This window comes from Centrocercus urophasianus, unplaced genomic scaffold, assembly GCF_019232065.1.
Source record: "Centrocercus urophasianus isolate 14NV4802_14NV808 unplaced genomic scaffold, USGS_Curo_1.0 seq_36, whole genome shotgun sequence".
Classification (NCBI taxonomy): domain Eukaryota; kingdom Metazoa; phylum Chordata; class Aves; order Galliformes; family Phasianidae; genus Centrocercus; species Centrocercus urophasianus.
The window spans coordinates 1,334,786-1,348,153 of NW_024884933.1; the positions used below are offsets into that span (position 1 = coordinate 1,334,786).

Below are 13,368 nucleotides of genomic sequence, written 5' to 3' on the forward strand. Positions count from 1 at the left end.
TTGGAGGTAGTGGAGTAGTTGCTGTCTATGAGCTATCTGGATCTAAGTTTATGCAGAAGATGCCCTGAGGCTAGACAGAAATGGGAATTCTTATAAACCTTTACGTTGCAACCACTCTAGCTCTTTATTCTCTCAGAAAAGGTGTTTAAAAGGCAGAAATGAACAGATGTTTGATAAGGAGCTGCATTATGCATGCTGTGCTGGAAGTGACTGCTGCTTTTCTCACTTGGGAACTCATGCTTTCCACTCTCCTCCACATAACCCGCGTTTAGAGTGCAATATTGCACCTCTTGTTTTACAGACGATATCTCCGAATGAATCTTAATTTCATGTTTAGCTCCTGTTTGTGAGCATACAGCCAAGAAGTTGTGGCAAATTTTGATCTTTCATCACTTGCTTATAGGCTAAAAACATAAGTACAGTCCTTGAGCACTGTTTAAGTACTTAACCTGAAAGCTCACTGCCTTTTCATGCTTGATTTTCTTCCTCGTGCTGCTGTGGTGTGCAGGATGCACGTAGCAGCTCTTACACGAGGTCAGCCATGATAGGCATGGCCTGAAATGGGTGAAAGCTTCTGTTGGGAGGGGATAGCAGATCCTGCTGTGGGCTCTAAATAAGTGATGTGATCCTCTTAAGGTGCCTTCCTAGGAAGAAATCACGAGGAGAGTCAGCAAAATAGTAAGGGAGGAAAATGCCTCAACCCTTGGTCATAATGCAGTAACACAGAAGGAAATGAGAGACATTAATTGTCTTCCTAAAACCCATGCACATCAATACTGCCTTAGTATAGCAGTAATAAAGGAGGTAACAGGCTGCCACTCATTTGTCTACTTTCTCTCCCAGAGCAAACACACAAAGAGACTTCTGGTCACGTTTTCAGGAGCAGCTTGTCGGTTTGGTGTGATATCAACCTTCTTGCAGAAGATACAAGCAGTGATGTTTCTTGCTTGAAGAACAGCACCTGTTATTTGTTTTATCAGGGGTGATAGAGGTGGTTATGAGAAAAGCTGTGCAATAAGTTCATGCTTAAAGCAAGCCGCTTCATATTTAGCTTTAAGTCCCTTTTTACCAAGATTTATAGGCTCATCAATTAAACCATGTGTTACAGTCCCTGTCTATGTAACAGAAGTCAGTGTTGCTCAATTTCTTTGCTGGCAACATACGAACCACCATCTTCAGCAGGTTTGTATACATGTACAGCTGTGTGTCATGCAGTGCATACATAGAAAGAAACAGGATGGCCACCCCAGGCTTTCATTGCATTTGATGAGAGGATGAACCTTCTTGTCCAAGTTTCTGAAGTGTGTTTCAGCAGTGTGCTGGGATGCACTCAGCCTATGTAGCATCCACTGTAGTGTGTAAGAGTTCTTTCACAGCTGCAATGAGCTGGCAGCAAGTTGCCCCCCTTCACCATCTCAGGAGTGAGGGGTATTGGTTTATCAGTTTCAATGAGATTTAGAGGTTGCTGTACGTATGATCAAGGTGTCCCCTTCTCCAGGCTATTGCAGAGCTACAGAAAGAAAAGGATGAGTCAAGGAGCCTGGTACCCACTTGCGTAGGTGAATGTAGGAAACAGCACTGTGCTGAAGATCTCACAGCTGTAACAGAGAAGGCAAGACAGCACAGAGAGCCTTGCTGACTCACCCAGCATCTCCTTGCTGCTTATACCTGAGAGCATCTCTGTGAGATGCCCAGCTTTACACATTGATCTGATCTTTCTTTTTTTTCCTTCCCGATTCCCAACATAAAAAGCCTTTCTCAGTACTTTGTCTTTAAAGAATAAAAGAAATTCCCTCTCCTCACAACTCTGCTTCTTTTTCTATGCAGGATTTTGCTGGTTCTCTGAGACATCAAGTGGGAGATAGGAAGGGAGGGTCTGACAAATGCTTTCTTTGCACATAAAAAACCCCAAACTCTGATTACAGCTGTAAGCTGCTGCTTTCTTCGGAAATATCACTTGGTGATAGAATCTGCTGTGAGGAAAACAGAATTTATGTGTGATACAGCCTTTTGTTCATAATGAGTTGTACTGCTGGGAGGGGGGCAGCTGTGCCTGTGACTTCAGATTCAGTGCACCAGTTCCTTTCATTTTGTTCAGATAGGATGACAGGAGGAGAGGGCTCGAATGGTTATTACAAGTGATCAGTAAAAAGAAGCCAAGATGGCAGCAGTTTCTGAGGGCCAGCAATGGTGTGTGAGAGCTCCTTTCTGGACCTTAAAGCTTCTTCCTGCCTTGTTTTGTTCATGTTTTTTCTTCCTTCCCCTTACTGTGAGGCTGTAATCTTGAGACCCCCACCTCTTTCTACTTGTGCTGATGGCTGGAATAGCACTTAAAGAACGAAGCCCGTTGTGTTCTTTCTCTCGCTCTGTTGAAGGATTGGGCATTGGAGGCAGCAGAAGGTTTAAAGTTGGTTGTCCTCTAGCTCTCACTGGAATGGCAATGGTACAACCCTAGCAGGGAATGACGGTCCTGGGACACCTGCTGCAGGGCACGCTCAGTTCATTTTGAGGCTTCATGATCGAAAAGTGTGAGTGTAAGAACCCCAGACCAACTGAACTGCTTTCCCAAATGAGGCTGTATGGTGTGCATGAAGCACACCCGTATCATTACTGCATTTCCAAGTTCAAAGGAAAGAAAACTGCTCAATAATGTACCACCGGTCAGGGTTACTGCCAGAAGCTGTTACAAAGAAAGGATGAAGTGTGGCGTTGCAGGAGGTGGCAAATGTCACTGGAGCCTGGCAGAGAGTGCTGGGCTGGTCCTCCTCTGATCTCACTGGGATGTTCCTTCCTTTGCACGGTAGCACTTGGGTACATTTTCTGCACTGTGCATCATCTACTGTGCCGTTGGTGAAGGTTTGTGAAGAGCTCCGACGCCCAGCAGCATGGAGGAGGGCTGAATTTCAGAGCTGTCCTGAGCTCGGTGCTGAACAGTTGCTTGTAAAGTAGTCGCTGTTATCTGTGTTTGCCATCGGCTCTTGCTTTGCTGCAATAGCTTGTCCCAGAGGCATCCTATTTCTGAATTGTTTACCATTACAAGGTATGCTGGCTCCTTGTCTCAGCTCTGACTCATAGCACAGCTGCTAGAGCAAAACTGAAGTGCTTGGGTGTGTGGCCGCTGGCCTATTTCCTACACTGTTACCAGTACCTTCTGCAAACCTTGCCTTCCCTTAGGGGCAGTTTCTCTGGAAGGCATGTGTCTGTAGGTGTGAAGACAGTAAGAATACATTAATCTTTGGTTCATGCTCTCACAGCACACTGGTGTTGCTTATTTCTTCTCTTGTGCAGTTCCTTCTTTGTCTCCAAAAAGTTCTGCCAGGATTAGTTTCCAAAATGCACAGGCACTGAAAGGCAAATCCTCTACAAACCTGAAGAAAGCCTCCTCATGTTTAGATGTGGATTCATGCAAGATTGACTGCTGCTGTAAGAGAGCACATCCCAGTTAGAAGGAATCGCTGCATCCTTTCATGGCTGGCACGTGCAGCTGTGCAAATTACTGCAATGAAAACAGCAGAAAGGAATAAAGAGTCATCAGGTGTCAGCTTCTGTCTGCACGAAGGGGAAATACTGCCGTGTGGATTTAGCACCTCCTGTTGCATACAGGAAAACAGGACCCTCCTTTGGATGTTTGAGCCATGAGCCCAACCACAGGTTGCTGGGAAGAGGAGTTCAGCTTTCAGGTGCCCTTGCTTTCTCCATACGGAGTGGGTTGCTTTTGTCTTATGCTTGTTTGGGACTGTCTGTTCCCTCTTCTGTGCTGTGGTAGCTCTGCTTCTCCTTGGGTGAGATGCTCTTTGCACATAGAGCTGATCAGTGCTGAGTTTCAGCTTTTCCAAGTGCTCTTTCCTGCACTCAATCCTATTCTGACCTGTCTGCACGATTTCCCCAGGGGAGGTTTATAGCTCAGTTTATGGGAGTAGCACTAAAAATCTAGCCACAGAGATGCGTTTTTCCTAAATTGCCAGCTCTCAATTAAGCTCTCCCAGGCTGCAGGGTCTATTAACATGCTGTCTGCAAGCCAATACAGACCTGTTCCACCGGGAACTGGCTTGCTCTTAATACTGGACCCCCCTGGCTTTGGGTCAGGCAGTGCCAACTCTTGCCATTTTTAGCACTGAGCTCTTGAGTGTTTTGTGCCCTGGGGAGCTGAAAGGGAGGGATAATTTGCGGGGCCTTGATGCATCCATGCAAGTTTTGCTTGACTGGGTAAAATTCAGCTCCAGTAAGGGCCGTTAGTGTTACAGCATGAGGATTGGTTTTACCTCCTTTTATAGCAGCGTGTGGGAAGTCAGGCATGCAGGCGTGTTGTTAGCACTCCAAGTTCACTACAGCTGTGGTTTCTGAGAGCTGTTGTCAACAACTGGCATGGCACTGGCACCTTGCCTGTCCCAAGTATCCTTCCTCTTCGGATAGACTTCACTGATGGGTGTATGTGCCCTTTCACCAGTTCAGTCCTCCGTGCTATGATCTTACACTCTGAATGAGCTTTCCTGGATGCTCCAGTAATGAATGCTGGAAACAAAACCCTAACTTGATCCTCACCATAACCCAGTTTCTGGTGGTGCACGGACTCGCAGGATAGTTGTGTAGAGTCTGAGTTCAATGCTTTTGATCCCAAGGGGATCTTTAGGATGCTAAGTGAATGGTTCTGGCAATCTAAACCTATGGGGAGAATGTGGATTCAGATTGTAGGTGTGAGATCCAGCTACAAAAGTTTAAATGAGTAGTATTCCTGTCAGTCGTGTTCAGAACTGTGTGACTCCCAGAAAGGAATAAGTGTTATGCACAAGCTGCTCGTAACTGAAGTGATCCCACCTGCCCTCAGTACTGTGATAGCATTCATGCCCTCTGAGAAGCATCAAGAAGCACTGAGCATCAGCAGCTCAACCACATGCAGAGTGAGACAAGACACAGTCAATGACGTATCTTTCTGTTGATGCTTATAGCCTTTATTTGGTCAGTGCTAGAAAGCATATACAATGAATTCCCTTTCCTCCCTCTAATTAGCTTCTAACTTGTGGAGTTTTGCTTCAATTTTTACTTCTTTTCTTGTAAATTTTGCTCACATGAGGGATTTGTGGCAGTGGAGTGGCAGCTGCGTTGACTGAGTAATCTGTATCAGCAAAAGGACTTTCTTGTTACTGAAACTACATCTACTGTTGTGGGTCTTCCAGTGTTGAGCAAGCTTTTTTTTTTTTTTTTTTCTCCTGCTCATCTGTTATAATTTCTTAGTGTAGAGAGCAAAAATCTAGGGAAAAACTCATTCTCATTTTCCCAGCTTCAAACTTTCTTGGTCTTGTGTAAGTGAGATCCAGCCTTGCGGGTACCAGAGTACCAATAAAACGTAGGCTTTTGACTTTAGGAAAATACAAGAAATTTTAATGCAACAGACAGGAGAGAGGTTCCAGCATAGATATCTAACGTGTTAGTTTTATTTAAAGATGGTCTCACGGTGCCAGAGTAAGAAATGTCATTAAGAAAAAGAGAGAGAGAGAGAGAGAGAGATCAAATAAATAAATAAATAAATAAATAAAAATAGGAATAACTTTCTGTTGACGAGCTTTCATCTTGGGAGGAACGGGTTCTGCGAAGCATTCTTCAGGGTGAAGTGGTCCTAATTCTTCCTGGAACCTGCAAACCGAACACACAGTAAGTGGTGCTGGAATCTTTCTACCTACGCCACCACTGCCAGCAGCGCTTTCTGATCAATAAACGTGAAGTTTATTTTGGAAAAAATTTGGAAAAAAATTAAAGATTAGACTAAAATGAGCTCCTTTTTACTCAGAGTGTTTAATGATTTCTTATTGTTAAAGATTTTAATGAAACCTTGCTCCTCCCTTGCTGCAAAAACATAAATGCAGTCCGCCTTTTCACCAGAATGGCTTAAGTTGGACTCACCATTGCAACCCATTCCACTCAGGGAGCCAATCCTATCAATTCTTCTGCCAAAGCAGCCAGAATCTCTCATCATCCGGGGCATCTGCACCCCCCTCAGTCTCTTGAGGAAGGGGTTCCTGTAGGACAGAGGAGTGTTGGATCTTAGATTGGGTTCAGCCTTCTGCTCATCGTTGTCATCTATGAGTTCTGGTGGAATCTCCTCTTGGGTTTGGGGCTCTTGCAGGTCAGGATTGGACTCCAGAGCTTCAATCAGTGCAAACTTATCCTCCAGTCTCTCCAGAAGAGCCTATAAGAGAAGGATTCATTTCATAAGACTCCTGGTGTCATGCGTTTATTAGCTCTTCCACTCATCTGACTCTGAATTTGTCTGTGGTTCTGCAACCACCTTTAAGTACTCCCTGGTTGGATTCCAGAGATGCTGGTGGTTCGTGAGCTCTGTCCTCTGTGTTAAATCCCTGTTTACATTAATTCCACCTATCTGTAGCTGTAGCTGAGAGGTAACAAGCTGTCTGCCAAAGAAGTGCCACAGTCCCACTGGCAAGGATAGAAGAGCTTTTGGCACAGAAACAGAACAAGAGATGCCTCTCAACCCCGCAATAGTCCACGATTTCAAAGTACTTCCGAACCCATAGTGACTCCCATGCTCTCAGAAGTTGCCTGCAATGCTGCTGGTCATCTGTTGCCTCTCTCTTCTTATTTTGACTAAAGTCTGCTCATCTTTAACCCCCAGTTACTGCAGTGGACATCACTATGAGAAGCTCACGGTGTTTTCCACTAATCTCTACCCTAGGTATTCTAAGATTTCTGCTCCTTAAAGCAATGTGCATCTCCTTAAAAATATCTATATGAAAAAGTTGTCTGCTATCTCACCTTCTGGGTACATTCTCCATAATTTTTAAAGCTTTGAATAATAGGGAACCTGCTCAAGGACAGCTCATCCTTCATCATCATTGAAGAATCAAATTGCCCATCTCTGAAAGTGGGCTAGAGAGGAGTGAACCTCATGGTTTGCTTGAGGGTGAATGCATTTGGAAGCCACTCTTTTCAGCTGGAGACAGAGGAGCCAGGGGGCACGAGGCAGTTTTAGCTTTGGCTGACACTGTCCTAATCATTTTAGGGAGCTGGTTCTCAGGTTATGATGCTGGCTTCTGGGCCAGTCCGAAGAAATGCTTCAGTGGTCAGGTTTGGTCTTTAAAGACAGAATCTTGAGTTTCTATCATTCCCCAAGCTATCGTAATAAGTCTCTAAGTCTCGCTCATTAAAGTAAGCCTGTGGTAATTTTACAGCTCCAGAGTCTTTTCTGGCTGTGTCACAGTTACATGATCATTCTGTTCCTCTCGGTTTGCACAAGTAATACACCTTCTAGAAGATTGACTTTGAGTGCTCTGCTTTACCTCTTCACCTCCCATCTGCATGCAGCTCTTCTCTCTTAAATCCACAAACCCAAAGCAATAGGGCTGTCCTGGCTCACTATACCTGCCTCTTAATGGGATAAGCTCACTTGAAAGTTTTCTGTTGTTTTTATTGGGATGCCATGATGCATTGCTATGTTTTTTCTCCGGGATATTGCTGTAATTCATTGAGAAACTCAAAATGAGGCTATTGCTTAAGAGAAGGGTGAAAACCCAAAGCAGCCATCTCACGGCATAGGAATTCTGTTTCCCATTGCCACCCAGCAGCTTGGGTGATCCCAGCACTAGAGGGTATTGCCCTACAAAGCTTCTTTGAACCCTGTGAAGAACTGGGGCTTTGACCACTACATGCAATCGCTAACGTAGCTATCTGACCATACAAAAGAAAGGCAAAAGCACAGTTGCACACACTTCTAAACCCCCAGGAAGTTTAACCTTTTAAAAGCAAAGGGTCATCTCACCTCCATGCTGGCCAGTTCTTTGGCAGGGCTGAGGTTGTAGATGGGGTTGGCCCTGCTGGGCTGCAGCTGGACAAGAAGCAGCAAGAGGAAACCACAGGAAAATGAGCCTCTAGTGTCCATGGCGCTGGGTTCGTTGGGAATATGGGAGGTTCAAGCTGTTTCTTCTGAGATGGCTCTTCAGGTCTCTCTCTTCTTTCTCCTATCCTCTCTCTTTCAAAGCTTGTCTTTTATATGGTTTGGTGTGATCTCTGCTTCCTGGGTTATCAGGGGATTTATCTGGGGCACATTCCAGTCCCACTGCAGGCATGTGGTTCTGTCAAGGGAAGATTCCCTTTATTAGCTGTCATTAGGCAGCAGCTGCTGTTGCTGAGGAATGTATGTCACAAGTCAGTGATTTCATGTCACTCCCCCTCCTCTTGATACCAGGCGCTGTGATTACATAGTCCAGTTGGAAATTCTTAGCAATTTTCCTTCAAGAGACCCCTATGCTCAGATTTAGGGAGGTGGGAAACAGCCGCTCTAAACTCTGCTCAGTTAGAAGATTTCCGTAGGGAAATTGCTGTTTATAAGGAAAGCAAGGAAGCTTTGCAGATGAGTATTTGGTGGAGAGCAAAGGCTGAAGATGAATCTACTTTTAGGATACCTAAAGTACTATGCACATTCTCCTTCTATATAAGGAATACACGTAGCCACCGCATGCCATGGAGCGTGCTGAAAATCTCAGGTTTGGGCCACTTCCCTTTTCCCATTGCTGTAGAGGTGAGATCACATTAAGACTTTGTATTTGCATGTTGCCAGCAACAGAAGCACCCAATCTGCACCTCCTGGCAGCCGCTGTGGGGACACTGAGTTCCTCCAGCCCCATGGAACTGACTTTGGCACCGCGGAAAAATTTTTACTATACTATTAACAGCTGGACATTTAAACCAGTGGGATTTCTTTAAACATCCGTGGTAAGGTTTGACCCTGCATTAATAATATTTAAAGAGGAGGTGGCCAGATTCTGGATTAATTTTTGTGTACTGGTTTCTTTGAGAACTGAAGTTTTCAAGCTTAGCTGAAAACTGTCTGCATTGAAATGAGAATTTACAATGATGCAGACTTGCTGCTAGGTCTTCTTCCAGCACTGTCTTTCATGCAATTAACAACAGTTACTTTTTTATATATTTCAAACTCTGAAGCGTATTGTTTGTGCTGCATTTTCCTAACATTCCTTATACTCAAAATTGAAACGGGAAGAGATATATGACGAAGTTGCCTATGTCAGGCTAGTAATAATTTGTTGGCTTTTCATAGGAATGTGGCTCTTGAAATAATCTCCAGGGTACAGCTTCTAAATAATAATAGAATAAAATATCTTTTTGTGTCTTAGCACAGTATTTGTGTACAAACATGCAAACACGCTGTTCACATGACCTGCCTACCAAAATTATACAGGAAAGGGCATTCTCAAGGTTGTGAAGTCGAGCCCAAATACTGCTTTTTTCCCAGCATGGCTTGAAGTCAGCTCATCTGTATGGTATCATAAAGCAGTACTCAGTTCTGTATTAATGTGTTCCAGCCCATTGTTATTTAGTCCTGTTCTGTGGTAAAGAAAGAGTTACCAACCTGACAGCTTTGTTACTGACACTCCGTGCTGCAATGTCTACATGGTTTGCTAAATAATTGCAGGTATTTTCTTACTTATCTTCATTTTGTAAGCTGAGAATGGATGAGTATCAGTATTATAAATGGTATTCATTAATACTGAGAGTCCAGTTTCAAGTAATCAGGGTCTGTTACTGTTCTTTTTCTTTCCTTTTGCTCCCACCCGCCAACTATTCTCTAGTGCTGTCCCTGTGCTAAAAAAAACCCTGTTGCTCCATGTCAGTTTTGCCTGAGAGCTCAGCACATCTGTAAAGCAAACCCCAGGTCACAGACCCAGCTCTGAGAAAGAAGGAACGTGGTATCAGTCATGAGGCAATATTTAGCTATGAGTGGCCTATGTGTGTAAAACAACCTAATATTCCAAGGCTGCCTTCAGTAACCTGGACCAAGAGCTACTCCTTTCTTTTACTAATTAGTTCACTTTCATTCTTCCACATTCCACAGCAGATAGATGAGATCTAGGGGCCCAACTGTAGCCTCAACAGAATTTTTCCAACATGGATATGCCTGTGCACTATTTCACATAGCCTATATGAAAGCATACAGATGGGATGAACTGACTGGCCGTCATGGTAGCTATCATGTTTACAAATTCTGTCCTCTGTTATCCATCTGACAGCTCTGCCAAAGCAAAGGGGGTGTAAAATGATAGAACTCAGCTATTAAGCTCACTTGTTTGTCTGCTTGGGGTATCTCAGTATCATCACCCTTGCAAGGCTAATAGGCTTTACAGTCCAGCAGTGAAGGGACAAGACCAAGGCGTTACCCATGCTCTGCTAACTATTTGTACAGTAAATACTAGAATTCTAAACAGAGCACTAGGTTCTTATAAATGCATACTGTGGCCAGTTTTAGGAGTATGGGACAGGAGCTGAGGAGGAGGAGGATCTCGAGAGGATCCCTGAAAGGAGCAGGGATAGCACATGGACAGAGCTCAGCCGTGGTTAGCACTACCACTACCCCTGCAGCATGGTGAGGTGACTAAAACCTTCAGAAGAACTCTGCCGTACTCCAACCCAAGCTCTCTTTTCTTGCAGTTCCATTAGATCAAGAGTTATAGAATCATGGAATGGTTTGAGTTGGAAGGGACACTAAAAGCCATCAGATGAAACCCCTGCAGTGAGCAGGAACACCCACAGCTCCATCAGGTGCTCAGAACCCCATTCCCTGGCCTTGGGTGTCTGCAGGGATGGGGCACCTCCACCACTCTGGGCAATCTGTACCAGTGCCTCATCACCTTTCTTCCTTTTATCCAATCTAAATCTCCCCTCCTTTAATTGGAAACCATTTCCCCTGTCCCATCACCATTTGCAGGGAGGCCTTCCATCCCTGGGATCATTTTTGTGGCCTTCCTCTGGATGCACTCCAACAGGTCCACATCTCTCCTGTACTGAGGACCTCACACGGTGATCCAGGTGAGATTTCACCAGCACAGAATAGGCTCAAGACCATCAGTTTGGGAACCAAAAGGAAAAGGTAACGATGTGCAACGCGTCCCTGCAGGGGCTGCTTTCCTCGCTGCGGGCTTCTGGCGTCTGTCCCCGGTCCTGAAGGCCTGGCTGCCCTTCGGCTGCTGCCAAATGTATTTTTAAAGCCATGCAGCTCTTCTGTCTTCAGTGCCACTCCGTGGCGGCCCGCCGTGCCAAATTTGGCATAGCCCATGGGACGGGGCTTGTGTAGCACACTACTTGGAATTAACCCTCTGCCCACCTACTGGGAGGATTCACAGCCAGGGCAGTGAAATGCTCGTGGGAGGCATCTGAGCGCATTGCCATGGGTCTGGAATTGGCTGTGGTGCCTCTCCAGCGCAGCAAGGAGAGTTACTGGGGTGACTCCCTGGCATGGAATGGTGCTACACGGCCTTCCAGACCTGGCAGGGTGATCTGGCCAGTGCCAAGGACCAAGCCCTTAGGGTAGAGAGAGTGGAGGACTTTAGGGGGTGGGGAGGAGTTCTATATCTGCGCTATTCTGTGACCAAAGAAAACACAAAAGGCAGTAGAGGCTTCATACAAAAGGTTTATTGTTCTATACCCCAAATTCCAGAAGCTCCAGGGGGAGGCTGACTGTCCAGCAGAGGGACAAGACCAGTGCTTGTGAGCCAGTCCTGGCTTCAGCTTCTCCTTCTTCTCCAGAAACCTGAAAAAAATAAAGGGCAAAGAGCTGGAGGGGTAGGGGAGCTACTCTGAGGCTGGCAGCCAGCTGCCCCTGTCCCCACCACTTCACAGGGAGTTCTGGATCTGACCCGGGACCTACGGGCTTTGTAGTGATTGCATCCCAGTCCCGACTGCGCGCCGATCCTCTCCATCCTTGTCCCAAAGCAGCCAGAGAAATGCCTCCGTCCGAAGGAGGAGAGGAGGCTCCTCCAATGGCTCTGTCCCTCCGCTGGTTGGGGAGGGCTGAGAGCTGGCAGAAGGGCACCCACCGGGCTGCTTTCTAGCCCCTGGAGATCCCACTCAGAGCCACCAGCTTCAGCCCCAGCACCCAGCTCATCTTCCAGGGCTGGTGCCCCTTCCTCCTCCTGGAGCTGCTCCAAAGCCTCCAGGAGCTCCTGGAGGGGGAAGCAGAGGTGAGAAGTGGCAGCTGCAGCGTCAGATGGGCAGCTCTGCTCTTGCCCTCATGTCCCCAGGAGTCCCAGCCCCAGTACCTGCAAGGACTGCAGCTCCGCATCATTTTCACCACCAGCCCATGGCATAAACAGCAGCAGTAGTGAGGCTTTGCAGCAAAGATCCAGCAGATGCATCCTCTCCTTCTCTCTCTATTTCTCTTCCTATCCTATCCCCAGCTCTCCCTGTGTTTTCGCTTTACCCACAGAAGCCTCTCCTTATATCCCTGCTCTCTCTGCCCAGAGGGAGCTCAGCTGCCTCCTTCCAGATCCCCACAGGAGCCAGAGCTCTGTCCCCCAGCCTCGATAAGGGAACTGGTTACAACTGGCCCCATAGGTGACCCTCTGGGAGAGGGGGGTTCCCTGAGTGCAACACCTCCTTCAGAGGGAGAGAACTGCCCCAGGTCACCTCCTCCCCTCCTGGCAGCACTCATTTTCCTGGTGATTTCCTCCCTCCCTCCACTCTCCATCACTGTTAGGGAGGAGGTGATGCAGGGAAGGACCTTGTGCTTTCTGCCTGTTTGCTCAGCTTCACATCCACAGGCGCACAGCAGCTACCCGAGAAGAGGGTTGATTTCCTCTCCAAGGGATGAGGGATGTATCATTTCTCATTGCTGGGAGGGAGAAGAAGGAGCTGGAATTTTTCCCTGCCTGCAGCAGCTCCACACAGCCTTTTCTTCTCTGCATTCACATTTTTGTTCTTTGGGAATAGAATGAGGTTTGGTTTGAGAAGATTTTACAAATTCCTGAGATGATGCATCTTGCCTTCCTGGGGGTTGGAATGGGATGGTCTTTAAGGTCCCTCCCAACCTGAGCCATTCCGTTATTCCTCGGGCATTCGCTGCACCCTCCTGTACCAAGGATCAAATCAAGATGACTCTGGTAAATTCTTAGTGAATCCAGTGGGCAGAGCAGCAGACGGTCCTTTCAATCACTGCCTGGGTCTCTGCTTTCTGCACTCTTAGTCTGCTTGGACATCCATGAATCTCTTTGATTTCAGTAGATTTGCAGTGATTTCTGCTTGGGCCGTTGTCTCAGGGTCTGCCCTTTAGCTCAGCAAAGCCAAAGAACATTCAAAAAACATGGAGATGTGGTACTTAGGGCCACGGTTCAGTGGCAGTATTAATGATGGGTGGATGGTTGGACTGGATGATCTTATAGGTCTTCTCCAAACTTAATGATTCTATGATCCTATAATGCCTTTCCTCTGAGTTCAGGGAGTTTTACACTAAGTTTTTGTGGACTTTTACTGCCACATACTGTATTGCAACACACATTATGCTTTTACATTCCTTTCCCTGCTTTTTTTTTGTCTTTCTGTCCCACAGACCTGCCTACAGCTGACATC

General features: G+C 46.3%; 2 protein-coding genes across 2 annotated transcripts; both read right to left on the minus strand.

Annotated features, from left to right (window-relative positions):
* Positions 1-5,755: 5,755 nt before the first annotated feature.
* LOC122167322 (natriuretic peptides A) lies at positions 5,756-7,891 on the minus strand. Its single transcript, XM_042831815.1, has 2 exons — positions 7,772-7,891; positions 5,756-6,184 (listed from the first exon to the last, which is right to left on the minus strand). The coding sequence occupies exons 1-2, from the start codon at positions 7,889-7,891 to the stop codon at positions 5,756-5,758; spliced, it is 549 nt and encodes a 182-aa protein (XP_042687749.1).
* Positions 7,892-11,528: 3,637 nt separating this feature from the next.
* Positions 11,529-12,158, minus strand: LOC122167316 (natriuretic peptides B-like). Its single transcript, XM_042831808.1, has 3 exons — positions 12,063-12,158; positions 11,672-11,966; positions 11,529-11,554 (listed from the first exon to the last, which is right to left on the minus strand). Exons 1-3 carry the CDS (start codon positions 12,156-12,158, stop codon positions 11,529-11,531), a joined length of 417 nt encoding a protein of 138 aa, XP_042687742.1.
* Between the last annotated feature and the right edge of the window lie 1,210 nt (positions 12,159-13,368).

Coding starts and splice junctions, on each gene's coding strand:
- LOC122167322 (XM_042831815.1), bottom strand. CDS start 7,891: ATGGACACTAGAGGCTCATTTTCCTGTGGTTTCCTCTTGCTGCTTCTT. Junction 6,185..7,771: donor AAGAACTGGCCAGCATGGAG/GTGAGATGACCC, acceptor CTTCTCTTATAG/GCTCTTCTGGAGAGACTGGA.
- LOC122167316 (XM_042831808.1), bottom strand. CDS start 12,158: ATGCATCTGCTGGATCTTTGCTGCAAAGCCTCACTACTGCTGCTGTTT. Junction 11,967..12,062: donor CGGAGCTGCAGTCCTTGCAG/GTACTGGGGCTG, acceptor TTCCCCCTCCAG/GAGCTCCTGGAGGCTTTGGA. Junction 11,555..11,671: donor ATGCAATCACTACAAAGCCC/GTAGGTCCCGGG, acceptor TATTTTTTTCAG/GTTTCTGGAGAAGAAGGAGA.